This window comes from Lutjanus erythropterus, chromosome 11, assembly GCF_056507025.1.
Source record: "Lutjanus erythropterus isolate fLutEry1 chromosome 11, fLutEry1.hap2, whole genome shotgun sequence".
Lineage (NCBI taxonomy): Eukaryota > Metazoa > Chordata > Actinopteri > Lutjaniformes > Lutjanidae > Lutjanus > Lutjanus erythropterus.
Window position 1 is genome coordinate 3,467,786 of NC_139327.1, and position 25,105 is coordinate 3,492,890.

A 25,105-nucleotide genomic window follows, 5' to 3' on the forward strand; every position below is an offset into this window, starting at 1 on the left:
TGCTTTGGTTTTTGATGACCTTTATGTAAAGTTGTCCTCCCTTTCTCTAAAAGGATACACCAGGAAGAGACAGGCTAGATATCTGAGCATACAGATACAATATAATGTGCATAAAAGATTAAACAATGTGCATAAAAGATTAACAGAGGCAAGATTTAGGTTTGTCACAATGACAAGCACAAACTGCATTAAAGTACAAAACAGTTGTAGTGGTCAAAAATATCACACATTTATCTGTACAATTTAACAATACTTAAAGAGGCCCCACTACTCGGCCGTCCCCTCTCCTCCACATTCTCCCCAATGATCGAAAATGCCATGTGATCTTGATAAAGTGCACCTGTTAGGCTTAGTAATCAAGAAGCGTTTAAATGTGATGGGTCAAGACAACAACTTGACTTGAGGCAACATTGTGGGGGACGATGATCACAGCTTCCTACACGGACCTCATGGCAGATCAGAAATGGAATGTAAATCATTTGGTGACTGAATTTGAAATACGATTTATGATTATGACAATGACATGTAAAAAGGCTACAAATTAAATGACATGCATAGGCATAAGAGGCGTTTCTGTAACTGAGGAGGATTGTTGAGAGAATTTTGTTTTAAGGGGCCACGTTCATATTTCTCTCATGTTAAAATAGGCTTTCTCAGGTCACATTTTCCCAACTTGCTGAGTTAAAAAGTAAGCAAAGGCTGATGCCTACACATGATGGAATATGTATATACCAATCGTGGGGAAAACAATCCAATTTTCTGAGGAATTCCAACTGTCAATGTCCAGTTGTGCCATCTTTCACCTCTAACAGTAAAGTAATACAATGTCAATGGTAGAATTCTGAATCTAACTAAATCTCACTTGGAAATGATGCTCATTTAAAAATTATGTTGCTTTCCCTTTAAATCCTCCTTGTCTGTCTCACTTTATCCAGTCAACACAGAATCAGGGTGACAGAAGAGTGAAAGCTGAGAGATTACAGAGAACATGCTGATAGTTCAGTCTTTGTAGATCTAGTGATCTAGGGTCAGATTACAGTTTTACTCTGTTCATGGTAGACAGCAGCCTCAGCTCTCAGTGTTCATGTTTTTGTCTTTGGGCAGGTAACATAGCATGAAGGCTGCTGATGGTGAAATATCTCAACAGAGAACAGGAAAACCCCCTCCAGAGGTGACTTGATCATTCAAATGTTCATCACTGAATTGAAATGTCTACGAACAGCAGCTACCTGCTGTATAGTAAGAGCTAATCATTAAGAATGTGATTGAATTTTGGGAAATTGATCGACAAGCTCAGTCCAGCCGTCACCGAGCTGGTGAGCTGCTTATATCCACTTTAAGATCAAAACAGAAACAAAAAGACAATGTGTCACTTTCTATCTGAAACGTCCCTCTAGAACATTTATAGTTTTTCATAAACTGGAATAGTATAAAGATGATGGTCCATAACTGTCCGGGAAATCTCTTGTTAGTATGTCCTGCTACTGATGTCCCTTCTCCTGGTGTGCCTGGATAACTGTGCCGAGTCGAGCCTGGCGTGGCCAGTGTCAGAGGGTGGAGGATATCCAGGCCGCTGCATTACGATACCCCACCCAGAGTTAGTACATCGAAGCAGATGTCACACACCCTCACCGGCTTGTTCAAGTCAAACTTGATGATGGGGATCTCCTTTATAGAGCACTTGTGGCACAACAGGCGCCCACAGTGGCGGCTAGAGTCCAGGAGGAGACATAGGATTAATCAGAAATGCTGATACAATGTAAGTGAAGTTAATTTAAAAAAAGTTTATTTATTGTATGAAAAGCCAAACTACTAACCAGTGATGTTTCCGTGTTGTAACACCAAATTTGGCAGCACATTCGTAACAGTTGGATCCATCACACCATGGGGGCTCTTTGGACAGCATATCTAAAAAAAACAGAGAAAAAAAAAATATTAACCCAAGGAGGGTCAAATATACATTATGTTAGTAAATATCACTTAAAGATACAGTTGATAACCTGTATAAAGTAACTTTTTGTCACATTTGCTGAAACTGTCACTATATCCTCACAGAAGTACATGAGACAGATGAAAAATAATATCAGGTTACTCTGGCTCCTCCTCCTGGAGTTTAAAGGAATCCACAGTGACTGAAGAGAGCTAGCTTCCAACCCAAAACATTGGTATTTGACAACCTGATGAGTGCACTATGAAGCAAAATTAGTGGGTTAATCAGGTATGTTGAGTTTTCAGTGTCACAAGGGGTAACACTCATAACCTGAAATTATGTTCTTTATGAGATCTTTGTATAGATTCACAGATGAGAGAGAAAGTTGCTGAGGTGTATGTTAGTGAAGCCACCAAACAAAACCTTACTACAACAACACAAACTGTGTGCATCAACATATCTGCTGCTGCAGAATATCTTTTTCCCTATTTGCACCACATAGTTTTAAACAGTAGATCGATTATTAAATTAATCACCAACCAGTTTGATAATCAATCAGATACATTTCAGTAATTTTTTTAAAGAAAAAAGTAAAAGTTGTCTGTTTTCAGCTTCTTGAATGTGAGCATTTTTTTGTTTCTTTACTCCTCTCTGACAGTAAACTGAATATCTTTGAGATGTGAGTACAGTAAGACATTTGAGGACATCATCCTGGACTTTGTTTTTAAAAGGTGAGAAAATGGTGGAAAATGTCAAATATTTCACAAATAACTATTAAACAATTAATAAAGAACATAATCAACTTTGAAAATAACTGTTAGCTGAGGCCGTGCTGTCACGTCCATTTTACAGCTCAGAACACCGATTAGATTGAAATGATCACTTCGATTTGACCAAAAACTTAAGTGCCTTCCCACATAGCCTTAATTATGGGACTGTTATATGTGCAAAACGACCATTGATCCCAACCCATTGATTGAATTTTTTGGTGTCGTCCCACAGGAGATAAAATTCACAACTTATCAGGCTGAAGCTATAGCATTCTACACCTTGCTGGGAAGACAACTAATACCACCTAATACCTAATACCACCATCCTACATGCACTTGATAGAGGAGGTAATGTCTTGTCTAAAACTTGGAACAGCTTAAATATACTGTCTGAGGCTCCAGACAGAAGTATTACAAGATCTGGCAACCACTTTAAGATTGAGTTCCCTTCTATTAATACAATGTAGCCTACCACCCCTGTCCTTATATTTATTTTTTATTTTATTACTTTTTATTATTATTCATTAATTTATTTAAAATTAGATTTTTATTGTAGTATTCATTTATGCATTTTATTTTTAAAGCATGCTAATTATTGTGTGTTGAAGTTGTACATCACTTTTTGTATTTTCCATGTCTTCATGTTTAAGTCCTGTTAATTTAATGTGCAGTTGTCACATTAGAAATAAAAGGCAGACATTGAGAGCTCATTAAATAAATTAGTCATTTTCTGGCAACAATTCTCTCTTGCCTTATTTGTGGCAACAATGTTACTTTTTGCCATAATATATATTTTTTATGTTCTCCATAGCTCCGTTACAACATGTTAATCTTGACTGAAGTGGGCGGCTTGCGAAAAATACAAAACATGTGTGTATACTGTAGATGACAGAGCAATGTCAGAACAGAATGTTAACGTGGGAAAAGGAAGCCCAGGAACTAATTACTGTAGCGGACATTGTGATGGTCACCCAGCCAGACCGCAGGAGGAGAGCTGGGATAAGAGTTCAGCAAAACCCAACTTTGATTCTGCACAAGCCCACATCCTCCTCCTCAAATCCCCACATAACAAATCACAATGTAACTCCTGGGAACAAGGCATGGGTTTGACAAAGGCTGACAGTTGCTGTTCACAGGAGGGACTTAGTGAAGGGTCATTTGCTACCTTCAAATGGAACATATGCACTCATGATTACTGCATAGGAAGTTTTATACATGACTTGTGAACTCAGAGCTTTCAGAAAATTTCCACTTATGAGGGCCTGTTCATATGAACTCTTCTCATGAACATTAGTAAACATGACCCTGTTTGAAGGCAGCAAATCATCAGGAACAGTTGCAAGTTCAGATCATGCGTTTACTTTAAGTAAGTGAAAAACGGCTGACCTCTAGATTGATGACGTGTCGTGAAAATCTACCAACTGTAGCTTTTATGTGGTGCTGTCATCTTAATATATGGGGAATACCTGATAGATAATGATTAGTATGAAAAGTTACCTAGAAGGCGGAAGAGCAACTGTTTGGTTGCAACTTGGTAGTTGAAAATGTTGATGCCCTGATTATTATTGATGCCCAGTCGAGCTCCAGCCCTCACAATGGCACGACACAGGTTTGCATTTCCTTTCATGTAGGCCAGAAGCAGAACTGCATAAAACACAGATCACAATTATTCTGTCACAAGTGTACCATTTATATTAATATGTTAATTAATAATTATATTAATAAGGCCAGTTACAGTACCTGTGTTCCCTTCATTGTCTGGTTTGTCCAGAGGGTATTCAGGCATACACTCCAGGAACAACTCAAAAATGGCAGCAGCGTTCTCTTTCCCATAATGGCCTAGCACATGCATTGGTGACTGACCCCTAAACACACAGAATACAATGAATAACAGATAAGAAAATCAGCACTATAATCTATAGAAAGTTATCAGTTGTGTTTCAAATGCCGACACTTTCTACATTGTTCATATTCTGTTTCTATCAGACCTTAAAATTTTATCTTATTGACCTCAGGAATCACCTGACTGAGACAGAGACTGAGTGTACCTGAGATTGAAGGCCTCAGCATCAATGTTGGACTCTGTGAGAAGGGTTCTGACATTGTTAAGGCGACCCTGCATCACAGCCAGATGCAGAGCTAGGAGACAATAAGGACAGACAAAAGAGTCAAATATTATTCATGTGGATTATGGTATGTTGGGACAACAATGAACAATACAACATCAACACCCAAAACCAGTCCGTTTGGGACAAGTCCCTCTAAACTAACCCTGTGTGTTCAGGAACATTCTAGTGGAATAACAATCTGGATATCATCTGAATAATGAAACATCCACAGAAAGGAGAATCCACCACTGGCAGTTGTGCAAATTACTAACTAGCTTTAAAGGATCAGTGGTTAAGATTCAATGGCATCTAGTGGTGAGATTGTAGAGTGCAACCAACTGAATACTGCTTGCCTCATCCTCCCCTTTTCAAGTGTACAGGACAAACTATGATGGCTGCAGAACTTGTTAAGAAAACAAGAAAGTCCCTCTGTAGAGCCAGTGTTTGGTTTGTCTGTTCTGGGCTACTGTAGAAACATAGCGATGCAACATGGTGGCCTCTGTGGAAGAGGAGCTCGGCCTTCTTATGTTTGGGTGATTATACACTAACGTGTTTTCATTATTGTATAATCACCTGAAAATAAAAAATGTGAATATTTGTTGTTCCTACTATACTGTGCTAATAAATCCCAATAAGTCTTACACACTAGACCTTTAACACAGGCGTACTACAGGTAGTTGTTGAGTCACTGCCAATATTATAGCTGTTAGACATGTCAAGGGGAGGAGTTTCAAAATATAGTGATCACTAGGGGTGCAATGGATCACAAAATTCACAGATCAGATCATTTTTCAGTTCAATAAATTGAAAAAAGGAAAAAAATGTTCTGGTCTGGCCTCCTGTCTGTCTGTAAGAATAATAAATATTATACAATACTATTACTACTTACAATAATAATAATAATAATAATAATAATAATAATAATAATAATATAGTATACTACTATTACAACACTGTATTATAGTATACTATACAGCCCATCACACTGTTTGATTGGTTACCCATCATGATTAATAGCCAATCAACACTGAAGGTTGTGTCACAGACAGGCTTCTGGTTGCTCCTGTGAGTCACAGTTGTGTCAGAGAGAAGCAGCAGCAAACATCGCTAAAGTTACAATAAACATCACAATCTTCTGATCTATTTCTGCTGTGACAAGCAGATCTAGTCTCTCAAATAAACCACTGAAAATGCCAAAAAACCTGGTTGGATTTCACTCAATGGAGATGAAAGTGACGGCTTTTAGTCAAAGCTCTTACTTTTTTTAAACACCACTTTCTAACTAGAAGCGAAGCGAGCAAAGTCGAGCAGATGGAGGGTGAAAATATTATCCACATGTATTATGAGCGGTGTTAAGCTCGGTGTAAGACTCTTCAGCACAGTGCTTGAGAGTAAAACACAGCGCACATCTGTCTTGTCTTTTCACTGCAACTGTACATCAAAATTTGATGGAGTTTTAAATACAGTAAAACTGTATTTCACACTATACTGATTCCCCATAGGGCACAGAGCACATGCGTGCTGAACTGGGGAGGGGTCAACCCATATGCACCACAAGACAACTGCAATCCATTGCACCCCTACTGATCACTAACACTAAGTTTCAGTAAACATAAAAGTCTACAGTTTCTCAGCATAGTTTCACTGAGCTTCTTAAATGACAGTCATTATTGCGAAATTGTTGAAGACACATTCTGCACTGCTTATCCATCTATCTTTACATTGGCTAAGGACTGATGACTCAACTGTTCTGTGGTGAATGAATGTCTGAAACATAGAAACATGGCCTCTAATTGTTTAACTTGGAAATGATGTTGGGTGCAATTTGTTTAATAGAAGCATCCCAGACAAGAAAGAAACAAAAGCAGAACAATAACGGAATGCAAAGTACCATTATTGCCATTCTCGTCCTCAGCAGCAAAGTCTACACCGTTTTCCAGCAACACTGAACAAATAGTAGCCAGGTCCTGCTGGGCAGCCAAATGTAGCGCTGTCTGTCTGTGTTTGGTCAGCTCATTTACTTTGGCTCCGGCAAGCAGCTGGAGGCAGGAACATGAAAAATGAAAACAGCATCAGCTACACCACTCTTTCAGTTCAACACTCAAATCAGCATAATAGCACTTGCGCAAAGAGCAAGAAAATCTGAGGTGTACCAGGTTGCGGACGATGATCTCAGATCCGGCCTGGACAGCCAGGTGCAGAGGGGTGAGTTTGGCTGCATCCTGAACCCTGGAGTTGACGTTAGCTTGGACACTGATAAGGAACAGGACACTTTCGATGTCTGAATTTTGCACAGCCACGTGGAGAAAATTACGCCCTTTGTTGTCCACCTGGACACAAACGGAGAGATTAACACTGTAACTGTGAATCATTCTGGTGGTGCGACAGTGAGACAAACTGCTCCATATTATGTCAGCGCTACCTGTTCAGCAGCACCTGGCTCCCTCTTCAGGATAGCCTCTGCTGCCTTGTTGTTCTTGTGCGTCATAGCGCAGGCGAAGGGGGTCATTCCTTGACGGTCACGAATGTTGAGACGAATGTCTGGATGGGAAATGAGGAGCTGTATGATGACGTTGTGCTGGTTGCTAATGGCAGCATGGATGGGAGCTCTGCCCTCTGCATCCTGACAGAAAAGGACGGACACAGGATTAAACACATGTTTACAACTCTCTTAAGCTCTCACAGAGAGTGCTGCAGGGATGACGCATTCCCTCGACAAAAAGCCAATGGCAAGGTTCTAACACTTATTCCGAAGTCAAATTCAAGCACCTTTCATGCATTTTCAAGCTTTTCAGGTACTTTACAGCTGTGGTAAATGACATGTTTATATACATGGATATGTTCAAAATAAGGCTCGGTCCATTTCTTCATCACATTAAATCAGAAGAGTTACAAATTAAAGGAAAAAACATCAAGTTTCAGGTTTCAAAATCTGACACCTGTCTGTAAGTAGACTTTGTATCCTATATAACATGGATGAGCAATACAAAACAAACAGTCAAACAAGTACAGTGTTTCCCCTATCCTGGTTCTCCAGGCCCACCGCCCTGCATGTTTTAGATGTTTCCCTGCTCAAACACACCTGATTCAGACGATCAGCTCGTCATGAAGCCTCTGCCTGACAGCCTGAAGCCTGATAACGAAGTCCTAGACCAGTTGTTCCCAACCTTTTTTCCTCAGAGCCCCCCCAATTGTATCTAAAGAAAGCTGAACCCCCACTTTATGATTTTTGAAATGTAAATGAAATAACATGACAAAAAAATGCTAAGGTTAGTCTTTTAACAAACTACATCAGAGTCAAATGACTTCAACGTCACCACCACTAACTGACTAGTTTCCAGTGGGATGACATTTAATGTCCCCGACACCTTTGGAGTCTCATTTAGTCACCTGGTAGCAACTGCCTTTTTTATTAAATCTCTGACGCTTGTGTGAACCACAGACCTTATTTTAGGCATCTAACAAAAATCCATTGACTTGGAAATGAGGGAACAGGAGGTGAAAAATGCCAACTCATTCCTGCAGTACTCTATTAGCTGTATGCTGTAGTGAGAGAAAAAAAATCGTTTCAAACAGAAATGGGCACACCGATGTGACCGGACTGACCTGTGCATTAACATTAGCTCCAAACTCTAGAAGGCACTGCACCACCTCCTCCAATCCCCAGTTGCTTGCCAGGTGGAGGGGCGTTTGTCCATCTCGGGCTTCTTCATCTCCTTCCCCGTTAGGGCCTGGCCGTCTGCAGCTGTTCACGTCACAACCACTACATACACATACATACACACACACACGGCAAACAGTAAGTTAAGAAGGCTAACTACATCCATGTGAATAACACCAAGATTAAAAACAGACAAGTTGCTAGTTTTAGATTGACTGTACTTTTATCTGTTTCAATATTCTAATAAGTAAACGTTATTAAAAACTGTGACATTTTCTTTGTACAGTATTTTGTCCACATAACCAAAAGATTTGTAGTTTAAGCAAATACATGTATCCCTGGGCTGGGATTTTGTTCCCAAAACCGAATGATCAGGTGTTTGGCTGACCTGCGGATGAGGAAGCAAGCGGAGACTTCATTATTCTCATCAACAGCTCTGTGCAGGAGGGTCTGCTGGCAGCCAGAGGGCCCTGCGCTCCAACATGTTGCATCACAACCGTGGCGGACCTAGGTTGGATAAACAGGATTCAAACAGGCAAAGTACAAGATATTATCCTTTCCCAGACAGAAAGTGCTAAAGGTGTCACTTCAATTCAGTGATTCATAGTATTTTTGTTTTTATCTTTTTTAGAACCAATCCTTGTTCACTTCAGATGCAAAAGAAAATTAGCTGCCAACTTTTAATGATCAGTTAAAAAGTGGCAAACATTTGCTGTATCCAACATCACAATATTTTGACGTTGATAGCTAAATGATTAATCAACTAATGCCAAAAATAATCAGCAGCTCAACTGATAAATAAAATAATTGTTAGTTGTAGCCCAAGTGCAGATGATTGCAGAGTGGAGTGAGCCTGAGAGACGAGACTGGGCATGCTTGTCACCAAGAAAGTAACCACATGGATCTATCCCTGAGGTGTCTTCTCATTAAAGCTTCATTTTATCCTGAATTATGTTTCGTAACAGTTAGTAACTGGCAGTTAGCCAATGAGGAACTAAGGTGTTACCATCATTTCTAAATTGGTTGCGTATTCGTTTCTCTCACCAGTGTGGATGCAATATCCTCCAGGCCGTTCTCCAGAGCCAGCCACAATGGAGGGTCCCCTTTGTCATTCACTACAGACATATCAGCTCCTCTTGTGCAAATGGCATCCACCACCAGTGGTAGCTGGTTACTGATGGCCAGCTGTAGTGCTGTTTGTCCCTCCTGGGTCCTGGTAGTGGAGATAGAAAATACAAACTTGAGATACAGATGATTCTGACAAAACCCTCCCATCAAAAGTCTGAATTGGACATAAGCGGATGGAAATATTATATATATAATATATTACTGAGGGCCACTTTCCTGCCACATAAATAAAATAAATAAATAAATAAATATATTTTTTCCCTCTAAGGCTAATTTATTTTGGGTCTCATAGGTTGTTAAATGTCATACATGCATATTACTTATGAAGTGTCAGTGAATCTGGTTCAAATAACAAAAAAAATTTACAGATGATGGGGGCACCATGGTGGTCCATGAAAAGCAATGACCCCAGCTCACATCTTGGCAAGGGCCTTCATCACACATAATTCACCAGTTGCTTTTCCCCTAATTTCCTGTCATGTCTCTACTGTCAGCTAACTCAAAAAAGGCATAAAATACACAAAACAATTATACATGATCTACGAGAGTGGTATAACCCAGACGTTACCGAACATTGATGTCTGCCTGATGCTCGAGAAGGAAGAGGGCACTCTTGCTGTCCTGTCTTTGGATGGCCATGTGAAGCAGGGTTTGTCCGTCGGACATAGTGTCATTGATAGAAGCCCCTGAGCCCAGCAGCTGAGCTGCTATGGTGTGCATACCTGACAGGGACACATTATACATGTTAGATATCACATAGACAGATCATGCAGTCTCGTAACAAGGTGATTCACTCCAAAGACCATTTGGATAATGAGGAATCAACTGTGTTGAAACTGTGTACCTGTCCAGAGGGCCAGGCCCAGCACTGTCTGGTCCACAGAGTCTTTGAGACTGAAGTCTGGAATGATCTGGAAGTTGTTGGTGGCATGAAGTGCATTGGCTGTAATAGAGCCACCAAGGGAGAAATAAGTGGATCCATTTAAGGACGTTCAGGATATTAGTGACAACAGGTAGTTTGGTAAAGCAGAAATCACTTAACACACCTGCCATGTTTGCAGTTTAGTTACAGTCGAATGTATATAACTCCTATATCACACACTTACCTTTTTGCTCGAGGATGACAGAGACCACATCCGGGTGGTTGTGAGCAATAGCCATGTGGAGGGGCGTCTGCATGGCCACACCATGTGTGTCGTCGGGCAGAGCCTTCTGGGTCTGCAGGTTGGGGTTGGCCCCCTGTTGGAGCAGCTCTGCTGTCAGACTTGCCAGGCCACAGCGACATGCTGTATGAAGAGGGCTCTCACCCTGAAGGAATGTAAAGGGATGAATAATATCTTGATAAGCAGCACAAGAGAATTTCATGTCTTATGATTTAAGGATAAGATGTTAAGTTATTTTAAAGGTCTGGAGATACAAAAATGAAGACTCGAATAATGCACATTACACAGCAAATGGTGCAATGGTGCAACACAACATGTTATACTTGAAAAGGATACATTTTGTCAGCATGTTCAGACCAACATTGTTAGATATTGTATTTTCTAACTTCACCTTGACAAACACTGGCTTCCATGGGGAAAAAACACTGAGGTTATAAAATATGAAATTTTCATGAAAAGATAGAAGGTAACTCAGCTGTAACAGGACAACATAACCCTTTTAGAAACATTTATTTTTTCTCTTTACAACAGGCCTTTTAAAATGACTAAATTATTTAGTTAATTAATCTAGAATCTTTCATGTTACCTGAAACTCTGAGATTCCTTAACCCTGATAGCTGATAGAGGGGGATTTGCTTAGCTTTGAAATACAAGTTGCATGTTGGGCCAACAGCCAGACATCACAACTTAACAACTGGGCCAAATGGGAGCCGTCACCAACCTCTCAAAATTCTTTATAGAGGTCGGTGTGCCTGTCCTTTGGGTGATTTGCTGAATTTATTATTATTTATCGCCTTTCCTTGTTCATTTGCCTCAAATGCGAGCACTTCCAAACAGCATTCCTGTCGTTTTCTATGTCATCCAAAACCTGTTACTAAGGCTCAGCATTTGCCATTTCTAATAAGGTAACTTAATAATATCACAGCCTACCGAGAGCTATTATATTCACTCGGAGATGAGATGAGTGAGGAGAAGAGGACAGGACTGTGAGTGAGAGAGGGGGCGGGGCTATTTGGGCAGTGCAGCATTGTGCATTTCAACTGGCTGTTGGAAGTACAAGCAAACCAGAAAGCGCAGCTACAGGTGTATCGATACTGTGGAAAATGAGTATGAAACTGTTTAATATTCAGATTCCTTCTTTTTTTTAAACAATACTAGTTCAGACCTTTGAAAAACTAAACTGGTCAGCCTATGGATACTGTAATAAATGTCATAATTTTAACAGTTTAAAGACATACATATTACTTGCAGACCAGGTCTGACTATCAAAATGATGTAACTGTTGTTATTTGGTCTCTTGTTCATACACACCCATTTGTTGACATGGTTGACCTTTGCTCCATGAGTGGCTAAGAAAAGAGCGGCTGCCTCGTTGCCTGCCCGAGCTGCTCTCTGCATGAGACAGTTTCCTACAGGGGATAAAACAGAGAAACGAAGATGAAAATATGTTTAAAGGCATTCCATTCAAAAACTGTTGTGCAGTGAGTGGAACAGCACCTGTGGTAGCGTCAGGTGCGTCAGGGTTGCTTCCTCTCTGGATGAGCTGGGCTGCGAAGCTGTTCTCGTCAAACGAGGTGCCGTTCACTACTGGTGCATCATCCTCAAACGGATTTACTGAGGTGTCTGAAGACACAGTGATGTACTGCAGGGCCAGCCACAGAGCTGTGCTGCCCTCGTGGTCCTTGAGTTCCAGGTCAAGTCTAACAAGGTGGACAGATTAGGTCAGGTTACAGGTATGATTACCTTTGGAGTTAAAGGACCAGTGTGGAGGATTCAGTGATATCTAGCAGTGATCTTGCAGATTGCAAACACCTCATGTCACTTCCCCCTTCCAAGTGTGTAGGACAGACCTATTCCAACTGAATCCAGCCCTTTAATGACCTCAAACTGGCCCTTTGATCATTTCTAAATGAAAAATAAGTATGGGTATTTACACTGTTTTTTAGAAGATTAGCATTTTATTATTAGTGGTATAATTATCCTATTCATTGGTTACATCTGTTATGTTTGTTGTTACTCGGACACATGTCATTTTAAAAAGTTTTAACTCAGGCTGTTTAAGCAGAAAGAACTGAATAAAAAAAGATGTTAAATGCAAAACAACAAGCCTCCAATCTAAAATTGCACAAGTGCTTTGTGTTTTTCTGTACTTTTATACATTATGTTTCGTTTCCAATTGTGAAAATTAATCAAGTGGAGAAAAAATTAAATAAAATGTTGCATTGGTTCAAAAATTTAACCTCCTAACTTTACAGGTCAGACAGAAAAGGTAAACGTCTAGCCGCTGGGTACTTGGTTTTTTTTTTCAATTCTGGCCCTTCAAAACAAGTGACTGAATAGACCTGGTGTAGGACAACCTGAGCTGGCCACAAAACTTCTGCAAAATGTGAAAGGTCCTCTCTAGAGCAAGCATTTGATTTGTCCAGTCTGGCCTACTGCAGAAACTCGGCGGCTCAGCAAAGTGGCCTCTTCATAGAAGAGGATCTGTGCCCTCGGTGGATATAAACAGCTAATTCTAAAATAATGAAAACACAATGATTCTTATTTTAAAGTGATTACACAAAAATGAAAACATACTTAGGAATATTATATTCCACTTCTGCCATATTCTGCCAATAAATCTCTGTAAATCTTCCACACGGGACCTTTCAGTGAGGGTCAGGGTCACATAATCTTAATAGTTTTTAAAAATAACACTAGTAGGCAGGTTACAGTTGTCTAATCTTCTTATTTATCTAATTGAACACTAAGCATGCTCTGTGGGACCTTCCATGTCAGAAACTAACTCAATAATTCAATTTAAAGGCATAGTGTAACTTACTGCTTGCACTGTAATAGCTGGTTGAACACTGGCTCATTCCCTGATGCCACAGCTTCATGCAATGGAGTTCTAAAAAAAAAAAACACAAGACAAAGCTGAAGCACCATCATACTGCATATGGTAGTTCCAAATATCATCCATCCAAAAAAGCTCATAAACCAAGAGCCTGGCCCAGGACCTACCGGCCCTTGCTGTTCTGCATGTTTGGGTTGGCTCCAGTCTTGAGCAGAGCCTCTGCGATTCGTGCCATGCCGCTCATCACTTCCGCAGAGTGTTTCTTGGGGCTGAAAGAACAGACCAGGTGAAGAGGGGTTTCCACCGCCCCCACTGTGGCTGCGTTCACCTGAGCCGAGTGGCGAATCAAGAAGATGGAGGCAAACTCATCACCTGGAAGAAAAGAAAGTAAGATTAATAGTCAAGATAAAAATAATTCTTCTTTCATGCATTAACTTCAATGTAGAGCCAGAATGATCATCACAATAATTTTGATCAATACTGAGATCACAATTATGCATTGATTTTGGCAACAAAATATTTTTATTGCACTTTGTTTAAATAAACAGAGCACTACTTTCACTTCCATGTCGTGCTACATTCCTACGAATAAACAAATCTGTGAATCAAAACAAGGCTGGTCCTTCTTTATGATGAAGCTCCTAGAGGCAAAATATTAATAAAATGTTACCAAAAGTTTTTAACCAAATTCGTCCGTCTGCCCTCTGATGTGTGTTTTTCTTTTACTCTACTCTGCAGCTGCAACATCCAGAAAATTCTGCTCAGGCTGCTGCTGCAGGGTGGCTGGCTGTTAGTCTGACAGGCATTTGATTTGATATGCAGCAGAGTTTTCTATTAGAGGAGCAGGGATCTTAAATGTCAATACCACAGTTCATTGTGGGGAGCCAAAATCGTGATTAAGAATAATATTCAATTAATTGTGCAGCCCTACTTGAACATGAAGTGCTCACACAGTAATCAAGTCAAGAGAGAAAAACTTGAAATGAGTATTGTGATATTAAACATAAAGTGTTTAGTTCATACTTTGATGAAGTGGGTTTTGTAGCAGGTATATTTTTAAGTGAACATCCTGACAGCTGAGCTAAAATTCAATTTTAGGGACCACTTCTACAAGAAATAAAGAAAACGTGACACAAGTGTAGTAATAATGAATTCCCCACACCTCTTTGGATGGCCTTATGCAGGAGGCTCCAGCCACTCTGGTCCACCATGTCCACATCAGCCTTGTTGTTCACCAGAGTGGTGGCAATACTTTCCAGTTTACGAGAGAGCGCCAGGTCTAGTGCCAGGTCACCATTGTTGTCCAGTTCATTCAGCTTACCAGGAAGCTGAAAACGAGAGATAACAACATCGAAAATAAAATATAAAAACTGTTCATAACATAATGGTAAAAAACACTAGTTAGTGAGCAGTTAATAAAGAGTATCTACAGGGAGCTGACCTCTGAGTCCATCTCAATGAGATAAAGAAAGACCACATCTTCTCGCTCGACTTTGATGGCTTTGTGGAGAGGATACTCTGTTTTAGACTTGATCATCTTGTACAGAAGTTGGGCACTCATGGTGCTGAAGTCTTCTTTCCTCAGATCATCCTAATAAAAGACAATCGAAGAACCACAACAATAAATGAAACACACAAGTGCCAGTGTCAAATATCAGAACTGGATCATGAACATGTGTCGCACATTTTGTAGAGACAGAGAGATCCAAATAATGTAAACAGGCTCTGAAGCTGGAGATTTTCTTGCTATTGTGAAAAGCAGTTATCAGCATTTGAGACAATAAAAACAGACTGAGGTGTCAGAGGCTGTGACAGTCGACAGCCATTTTCTGCACAAAAGTCATAAAGATAACCTTGAAAATTGCAGAGCTGTGGCCTCTCTGGATTTATTGTATCGTAAATGTTGAGTTGATGCACACTGGAGAGAAAATATACCCGATCTGTCAAAAAGGTGTAGACCACTGGTGGCCTGGTAGTTCAGCTGGTGGAGCATGAGCCCATGTACTGAGGCTGTGAGTCCTCTGCAGTGGCTGTGGGTTCAGCTCCTGCTTATAGCCCATTGCTGCATGTCATCCCTCCTCACTCTCCCCCTTTCCTGTCACATCTACAACTGTCCTATAAATTAAAAGCATAAAAGCCTCCCCACCCCCGAACTTTTTAAATAAAAACGTAAAAAGGGAGTAAACCAGGGTTTATGTTATCCCACATTAGTGTGCTTTTGCCCGAATCATGTGTAGTTGTCGGGCAGAGCTCATAAATGGCCAAAATATGGGATGCCAAATAGATCATATAAAATATCTAAAATAAAAATAGCATAATTAAAAAAAATCTAAGTAAATTACTTGTGATTATTTTCAAGTCAATTTTTCTGCATTGTACTGAGAGGAGCACATTTATTTAATTCTGGCGTGTACATCAGCATTTAAACTTTTGTTTTATTATGCATGTTCACATTCTCTATTTGTCTGAGGAAAGGACAAAGAAATTAACTTCAGTATAGTGTAGTGTAGTGTAGTGCTGCCCAAGTGCACAGGAACAACGCTCCGCTACTTTTTTTCTCCATGTGAGGAACTAGACTATATGCAGTTTGCGTAATCAGTTTTTTCAAAGCGCTTGAAGATCAAATCATCAGTGAAGCCTATGGGCCAGATCAGCAGTTTTTAAAGTGAGAGGCTTCTTTTTTCCAGTTGTTTTCTGCAAAATCACAGCCACATCAGTCACTCCAGTGCCTTAGCAAATAACACTACACCGCTGCTATTATATTTTAAAACATGTCAGATAGTTATTCAATATGGTTGTTCTGTAACATTAACAGTCATATTGGCCATTAAAAAAAGGCTAGCTGATTTTGATGCCTCAGGACTGATGAAAACCACAAAGTATGTAGCTGATCAAATAAGCTAGAGGCTAATAGCAGATGGCAAACTAATGATGCTTTGATACTACATCATTTTCAGTGCCAACAGCACTCTGAGTAGAAAAATCACCACATATATGCCAACACATACACACAGCCTAACACCCTCTAAGTTGCCTTTTTAGCAACCAACACTGTCTGAAGGTCCTCACCCAGTGACTGGCGATGATCTCCCCGCAGTAGTTCATCAGGGTGGTGGCATTTAGCTCCTCAGCTGTTTGGTAGAAGCGAATGCAGTTCCTGACATTCACTGAGGACATTACGCCTTTTTCACACCTGTCCCAGAGGAGAAACAAAAGTATTTTCAGGCTGTTAAGCTACAAACAGCTCTATAAAATGTTGCCACTAGCAACAATTAAAGTTCAACTGTAGCAAGCAATAGAAAAGTGAGTATTGTGCTGACCTCTCTCTGAGCAGCTGGAGCTGGAAGCGGTTGGCCAGCTTCATCAAGTCAATAAGGAAGGCATCATCCTCACTGAGTTCCAACTCATCGGTGTATGCCCAGCGCAACATTGCCATGGCAACCTCAGGTTTGCAATCTGGAAACCAATCATGTCATCAAGTCAAAGATGCACAAAGAATGATCTCTTACTATCCTGCTGTATTTCTATCATGATAAGAATTATTTGGGGAGGAAATGAAAAATTTAAGAAGGACCACTATTCTTTTCCTTTATTTTGAAAATTATATTTAAATGAAAATAATATTTGTCACATTTATATGAATTCAAACCTTACTGATTAGCTGACTGACAAATAGAAATAGGGGCCAAAGCCTACAGGGAACAAAACTGTGTCCAATACTGGACTTTGACAGTCTGCATAATCCTCTCCAAAATAAATATTTACATCATCTGTTAACCCACAAGCTTGCTGAGTAACAGAGGGCTGAGTGCTGTAGGTAGCAAAAGGATTTTCATTATGACTCAAGTTACTCCTTTAACACAGTGACATCACACCAGGGGTTGCTCACCAGACAGGTCCAGTTCAGAGGTGGAGGCCAGGTTGGCCAGACTCCAGACATCACTGCGGGCAGCCAACACAAACTTATGGGCACTGAGCTTCTCCCCAGCCACTTTCACTTTCAGATCACTGCGAAAACCAACACATCCATCTCTGAGAAACCAAGTCTGCATCACAAATAGTATAGATCCCCAATAAGACCAAAACTAACAAAAAAGAACTGTTGCCTAGAACATTTAACAGCACTTAAAGGGACAGTTCACCCCAAAAATGAAATAAATCTTTCTATTGAATGACACCTGCCAACCATGTCACTGCACAGAAAGAAGCATGCATGTACTCATGGACGACAGGTTGTTTCTCCTGATAGCACAGGATGTTAACAAAATTTACAGTTACACCCTCATCCATGAGGAGATGCATGCTCACTTCTTTGTTGGTGGGTGTAGTTTGGTAGAAAGAAAATAGTTCTTACATGGAACCGGTCACAACAAGGTCTGGGGATTATCTTAGGTAACTGGGTCATGATTTCTGGAAAGAGACATTGCTGGTAAGTTTTTCAAATCTATTTCTGTGGCACTTTGAGCACCACAGGCCAAGCACTATCTAGTTTGCTTATATTGGAGATAGCAGACATCTCTACGGCCAGTATCTCCAAAACTGAATTGAATTTTAAAAACATAACAATACTCGTTTTTTTTTACAGTACCAGAGGTACCAGAGATGCCATTCTCCCTGACCTGACAGACACAGTGCATACACCTACAAGTGCTATAGCCTGCTGATAAATGCCAAAAGAAGAAGAAAACACAAAACAATAACAACTACACATGTAATGGCTGGTTTACACTATACGCTTGAGGAGTGTGTGATGGAACTGTCGCTGAACTGCAGCTGCTTGCACATGCCGTGGTGTCCACACAGGCTGCGTTTCTGCTGCGAGGCGGCTGCTGAAAGAACTATCTTTCTACATTGAGTTTGCAGAAGATTTTGGAAGAGAAGAAAAGAGCTGTTTTCTGAACGTAGTCAATGTTTCTTCCCCTCATTCAGAGGTGGAGGGAGGGATGGATGAATAGAGGGAAAGGAGAAAAGAGAGAAAGAAAAACACTGCCCTGCATCCATTTTTTCATGTCTGTGACATATTGCACAGATGCAGACAATGAAACTGTGGTGAGAAGTGCTATGTTGCTGATATAATATCAACATGACTGTCTACAGATCATTTTTAGTATGAATTTTTGGCGAGAAGCATAAGTGTCACACAGAAAAAATAGGCAGGCCTCCAAATCATGTAACATCATGTAGTGTGAACCAGCCATAAGATAGCAACATGGGCAGCTGCAGCCACAGCTCAACTTGTTGAAATGAAAAACAGTAAACAGAGTTAGACTGGAAGTAGGCGACTGTGTTTGAGGCAGATCATCAGGAATTCATAAAAATGGTACCATCAAACTTTTCATACAAAGGGAGGAAATACTTCCAACTTATTAACTTAAAGAAGCAGCTCACAGATGGCCATCATGGTGAATGAGTCAGTTTCATTTCATGTTCCATGACATTTGCAATGGCAAAACTCTAAAGGCTAACATAATGAAACAGAGCTCATATACTGCCATCCTGTCATCACAACTACAAAATAGAACTTTTACAGTGTTTTGCCTCTCACCGTGTCAATAAATTTAAACTACTGCTGCACTAATATTCAAAGTTCAGGAGCAGAAATCACTAAACTTTTGCATTACTTTCCAAACATGGCAACATCTTCCCCTGACAGTGTGCCAGGCAGAACAAAAATCCCCCTCAGTCTTTTGCTCTAGAAGCTCAGAAGAGTTTTGTGGAAAAGAAAAATAATAATGGGTGAGTTTTTGTTTTTGACCATGGTATTGAGTTGGATATCAAGAATGATGGAAATTCGCTGCCAATGGCATTGACTACAAATTTGCTGGTATTGTGACATCCCTAAATAGCACTGCAGGAGGAAAAATATGTATTTTTGATTTGAGGTGATCTGTCCCTTCAAAACATTCCTTCCAGTGACTGGCAATGTAGCACTATTAGTAATTTGTATCACAAAACATGTACAAGAGCTGACACATAACTCTATAATAACATTTGCAGGACTGCTGGATGAGCAAAATCCCAAACAAAACTTGTGCCCATCCATTCCAGCCACAATCCTCACCTGTACTGCTCCTGCTGATAGAGGTCGGCCACAATGTCGAGCAGACGGCTGATGAAAGTGTCTGCAGCTGCAGGGCTAGAGGATCCCTGGCTGGTGGTCTGAGCAGCGAGCACGGCACAGCGCCTCTCTGTGTCGGCCAGCTTCTGCTGCATCTTCACGTACTCCTGCCTGAGCAGGGCCAGGTGCTTCTGCAGCTTGGCCACCTCCTCTGCCCCATAGCAAGGGACAGGAGACAGAGAGAAAACAAAACAAGATGCAGAAATACAGAAAGTAGGTTAGAAAGAGACACAGGTTAGAACTGGACCCTTTGAGGGACCTTTGGTCCAAAGTCCTATGGTTGGAATATCCAGTAACTTTTTGTGATTTCTTTTTGGTATTTTATTTTCTAAAATATGTATTTTACAAAACACATCAGTTGTTTGAAGATGATTCTTTTAGAATTTGTCCCTACGGTACTAATGGTTTGAGGAATGTGACTTAAGCCATTACTACTTTCTTATTTTTTGTTAAAGGCTGAGGTGCACAAAGAAAACATTTTTGGCATGCCCTATAAAGCATACAAGATGCAAATCTCAAAATATAAAAAACAGTCTATGGTAGGATCTAAAGACAGTACTATTTTTGCTTTGCTTTCCCTCTTCCTGTAAGTGAAATACACTTTCTTTCTACAGATCTTGCTGTTACAACACTAACTCATGTCTCATCTGGATTCCTCAGAGTTTCACTGAGGCCCATTTCCTTCCTTTAAACCAGTAAAGTTTTAGCAAGGAAAGAATGCTGAGACGGCACGTTACTTTGGCCTCCCTTGTAAACCGTTACTGGCATGGCTACTGGTCATGAGGAACAGAAGGGGGTGTCTCTGAAAACCACCTGATCAGCTCAACACAGGAAGGGCGGCACAGTGAAGGAGCAACAGATTAGAACCAACTGACCAAGTCTTATAATATCTTAAAAATCCACCTTTGTTTTGCAGGATTTAGCAGGCATTACTAATGCATTATATACCTGGAACTTTGAAAAGTGTATCTGTATATAGACAACAAACCCTCACCGTTTTAAAGTAATGCAACATAAACACAACTTGTGAGAATGTACTCCATTTTGTCAGGACTTGTGAACATGATCTTGTCTCATGTAGACTAGAAATAGAAAACACAATGAAAGTACTATCAAAGTGTGCCACTCACCACAGAATACAGACATCGCACAGGTCAATTTAAGCAAAATAAAGATCTTCTCTTTATCGTGGAACTCTCTCATTTAAGTTAAGGCTCAGATAATCACTTAACATGTCCAGAAACAGGGTGTTTTCTGCTCAGTAGCAGTGAAGCAGCTCCATACACAGCCCTGACAGCACAGATTGGAGAGTTGGTTCTCTGGATTCAAGTTGGTAAGCAGATTTCCCTGAAGGAGGAGCACCCGGCAGACATTGCCTTATGTCTTAGGCCAAATATAGGTGGTGCCCTTGGCCATGGCACCTCTGCCAGGTGGTGCAGATGATACCTTACAGGGAGTGACACCTGTAAAGTCTCCTGCTCTGTATTTATCACCCATGTAACTGTACCAGCACCAAACTACATTGAAAAAAAGTACAGCTTCGTGAAAAACACAGCGACCATTAACGGAGCATTAGCTTGACTGTTAGGAAAATCAGAGCTAGTATAGATAATACAGACAGTTTGCTGCTATCCATGATGTTACCTAGACATTCATATCAGCATTACCTGCTAATTCTGTAAGTTAACATACGGTTTATTTCGTACGTAGCAAACCTGCAGCCTGCCTAAACAAAGAAATGTTCTCTGCAGTCCAACACAGCAACAACATCTCCTGCCCGGTTCGGCTAACGTTAACTCGTAGCTATTAAATTCAGCTAGCAACATCAACGGGGGCTAACGACACACAGGCAGAGCCCAGTGTGACAAGACAAGTGTCGCAGTGATTCGTATTTTCACCCACAGACAACGCACGGTTCATTAAACTGCCGAGACACTAGTTGATTCAGTCCAGCAAACCAAAAAAGCATGCGAGGAAAACAGGGAGTGGACTCAATATTAAAAAAAAACCAATCTCATACCTTCCGCCATGTTGCTCAGCGTTAGCTCCGTGGCCCAATGGTCTCTATCGCGATATGACGGAGAGAAGAGAGGAGGCAACGGTGCTGCGTTCAAGGGGCCACTCAAAACACGTTAATTGATAGTTTATCACATGACAATTACAGTTGTTTTGCAGGGAATAAATTATAGTGTTAAAGTGTTAATGTTAAACGTGTGGTTAACGCACAATAGGTTGATATCAGCGCTGAAGTTAATGATTTTTTCTGCTAAAGGGAAAATTTTGTTAAGAAGCTCTCAGTGACAACTCATAGGGTTTCCTATGATTCCATATTGAGCGTGAAAACCAGAAAATCCCAGACTTTCCTACTATCCCCAAAACACTTATACAAACCCTTCAGGGAGAAGACAGGATTACAATATAACTGGCAAGAGAATAACTGCATGTCACAAAGTAAGAAATATTTAAATGTAGGGTTTATTATTCTTTTCTTTTTTTTAATTTCACTTTTAACATTTACTGTTTACCGTATACTGTATTGTATGTAGTTCAAGAAGAAAAAATAGTCTGTAACGATATAACACTGTGAAAGGACCCATTCTACCTAATGAGTCCCTTTAGTAAATTTCTCTGATAAAATTAACTTGTTATCGAGTATTTTCAGACCATGGCGTCTCTACTTTGACTGAAGGTAAGGGTCCAGGCTTTTTTTTTGTAATTCCTCAACAGTAGTCTGCTACATGAGGAGCTTTACCTTATAAATAAATGGCAATAAAACAGATAACAAGTTAGAAATAAATACCTATGAATAAGTCCTTCAACAAGTAAAAGAAAAGCCAGTGTAATACCAGTGGTAGAAAGAATACTGACAATCTGTACTCAAGTACAAGTACTGTTACATTACTAAAATATTACTCAATTACAAGTAAAAGTACTGTTAAAAATACTCATGTAAAAGTACAAAGTATTCATCTCAAAAACTAATCACAGTATTAGTGTTGCTGTTAAATGTAAATATTAATTCAAATTGTTTTCAGCTCTCGATTATGATTTTAAGTACAAGTATCCCAAAAAATCGACTTAACTACAGTAATTTGAGTATCAGTAATTAGTTACTAATGTATGGATAGAATATGCAGCCGAAGTACTGAGACTCCTGATTCTCTCTCTCTGTCACAAGCTGGGTCCACACACTGAAACATCCTGGAGAGCTACAGCTTGTGCAGTATTTAGAATCAGGAAAGCATCAGACTGATGTGTAATGTTCCTTCTTATCAATGGACATCTGCCATCATCTTCAGCAAAATTTCAGCCTCCCCTGTGCTGATTTTTAGGCCTGGTATAAGGCCAGTGCTATAGTGAGACTGGGCAGCCCACAGAGGCTCTGTTGCAGGCAGTAACATCATGAGCAGAGGGCCAGAGAATCAAAGCCCAGTCTGAGGCTCAGTCTATCCATCCTGCTAAAGTCCTATACAAGATGAAAAGCTGCTCTAATGTGCCAGGTATAGTTGTACAGTAGGAGTACACAGTGGATTCATCTCAAGTCACTGCATCCATAATGTCAAACCAGCAATAAATACAAATACTGACTCATCTATGGCAAGAGACACATCTTATTTATCTGACACTCCACTCCACTCTTGCAGTATAAAGGAGTTCATTATGAAGCCAAGCTGCTGAACTGGGTAAAGTCATGGTCTGGTCAGGTGAGGCCACATATGACTCTTGGTGCGTGTCTGTCGCCTAGATCAGTGATTCCCAAAGTGTTGGCAGCGGCCCAGCAAGGGGCCTTGACAGGTCATGAAAATACATAAATACATACATAAATGAAAGACATGGGATTTAAATGATTTACAGGTGTCACATTAACACTAGAACATATCTTATATTTACTTATTGGTATGATTAGTCTCATGTGTTGATCAGAGGTGAGACTACAGGTTGGTGTGGGCTTTTCAGATTTCAAATTGGGCTGTGTCATTCTTAAATTTGGGAGTGACTGCCCTAGATACAGATCAAATGGAAGGGCTACAGTACATGCACTTTGTGTTTCGGCAACCTAGACTACAGGTGACAGTTAATAATATGTTCACAAAGTTCTTCAAAAAGTTATAAACTTTGAGTATTAAGCAGATATATAGATGTATGCTACTGACACAAATGTAAGATTTTCACTGAGCAACAGGTTTCTGTCTCCCAAATCACTGAAGATACGTTTAGTTTGCCAAAGTATGGTGAGAATAAGACTCCTGTTATATTTGTTGTGGGTGAAGTTCATTTTGCATTAGTTTTACATTGCAGCACTGAATATTACTAAGAGGAAAATTATGTTGGATTGAGTTTGTGACTTTCCTAGGTGACAGTGATGTGCCTGTGTAGAGGCAAGACTGGACATGGGAAACAGTTTATGCACCTACAAGTCTCAGTGAACCACAAACAAAAATATGTTTTGTGGTGGCCTGATAGTTCAGTAGGTTGACCATTCACTCAAAGTACAAAGGCTGTGAGTCCTCTGCAGCTGTTATGGGTTGGACTCCTGCCTATGGTCCTTTGCTGCATGTCATCCCCATCTCTCCTCCTTTGCAGTCCTCATTTCAGCTGCCCTTTCACAATAAAGGCATAAAACTAGAACTAGATGGCACTCAGCTTGTGGTGCTCAAAGCAGCAAAAAATACATCTGAAAAACTCAACAGCAACGTCTTTCCAGAAATTATGATCCAGTTACTCAAGATAATCCACAATTTCATGTAGGAACTACTTTCTTCCTACTCAACTATGCCCACTAATGAACAATATCGCCCAGGGATCAATAAAGTAGTTCTCATTCTGTATCACTGTGCTGAAAGAACTGTGCACCTACTCATGGATGCGAGGGCTTCTGCTCTTCAAAATGTGGGAAGTAAACATTTATAGTGTCTGCCTCGGCTGAGCTGTAACCTGTCATCCATGAGTAGTTGCATGCTTCCTTCTAGGGTTGAATAATTTTGAAAGAATATCTAATTATTAGTTATTTTGACTGATATTGCATTTGTGACATGATTTGCAGTATTAGAGGTAATGATAATTTTTACATCATTATTCTTATTTTGATTGAAAAATATGTTAAAATGACTATGGTGTTATTTTTATTTTTTTTTGTAGGAATCTGTACCAAATGAAGATGTTTTCTTAAGTCTGTAGAACCTGATTGTAGAACAGGACATCTCTGCCTCACCACATTCATTCATTTGAACACTTTTTGACACATGTTGCCTTTCACAAATATTACATCTCTTACAATTTGAAAATTGCAGAAAGCCATATTGCAATTCTGATAAAACTTGGATTAATTGTGCAGCCCTACTTCCTTCTGTGCATTGATATGGTTGGCAGATGTAGCTTGGTAAAAAGAAT

At 40.1% G+C, this 25,105-nt stretch overlaps 1 protein-coding gene and 1 long non-coding RNA gene across 2 annotated transcripts; one reads left to right on the top strand and one right to left on the bottom strand.

Moving 5' to 3' along the window:
- Window positions 1-3: 3 nt before the first annotated feature.
- ankfy1 (ankyrin repeat and FYVE domain containing 1) lies at window positions 4-21,798 on the bottom strand. Its single transcript, XM_084730474.1, has 25 exons — window positions 21,735-21,798; window positions 19,658-19,865; window positions 17,486-17,604; window positions 16,917-17,052; window positions 16,666-16,789; window positions 15,038-15,187; window positions 14,759-14,924; window positions 13,764-13,968; window positions 13,582-13,650; window positions 12,258-12,460; window positions 12,072-12,169; window positions 10,704-10,905; window positions 10,442-10,540; window positions 10,166-10,319; window positions 9,514-9,682; window positions 8,858-8,976; window positions 8,415-8,571; window positions 7,231-7,431; window positions 6,962-7,138; window positions 6,700-6,847; window positions 4,749-4,839; window positions 4,441-4,565; window positions 4,198-4,344; window positions 1,818-1,908; window positions 4-1,711 (listed from the first exon to the last, which is right to left on the bottom strand). The coding sequence occupies exons 1-25, from the start codon at window positions 21,742-21,744 to the stop codon at window positions 1,579-1,581; spliced, it is 3,501 nt and encodes a 1,166-aa protein (XP_084586600.1). The 5' UTR covers window positions 21,745-21,798; the 3' UTR covers window positions 4-1,578.
- LOC146318541 (uncharacterized) lies at window positions 1,645-4,183 on the top strand. The gene is made up of 3 exons (XR_014771577.1): window positions 1,645-1,759; window positions 2,589-2,661; window positions 2,933-4,183. It is a non-coding gene; the product is annotated as an uncharacterized LOC146318541 (long non-coding RNA).
- Window positions 21,799-25,105: the final 3,307 nt, after the last annotated feature.

What these genes read in the sequence shown, in the direction of transcription:
- ankfy1 (XM_084730474.1), bottom strand. An exon ending in AGATCATCGCCAGTCACTGG is followed by an intron (nt 15,188 to 16,665) that starts GTGAGGACCTTC and finishes GTCTTTTATTAG; the next exon opens with GATGATCTGAGGAAAGAAGA. An exon ending in GGACGAGAATGGCAATAATG is followed by an intron (nt 4,840 to 6,699) that starts GTACTTTGCATT and finishes ATTGTCTCCTAG; the next exon opens with CTCTGCATCTGGCTGTGATG.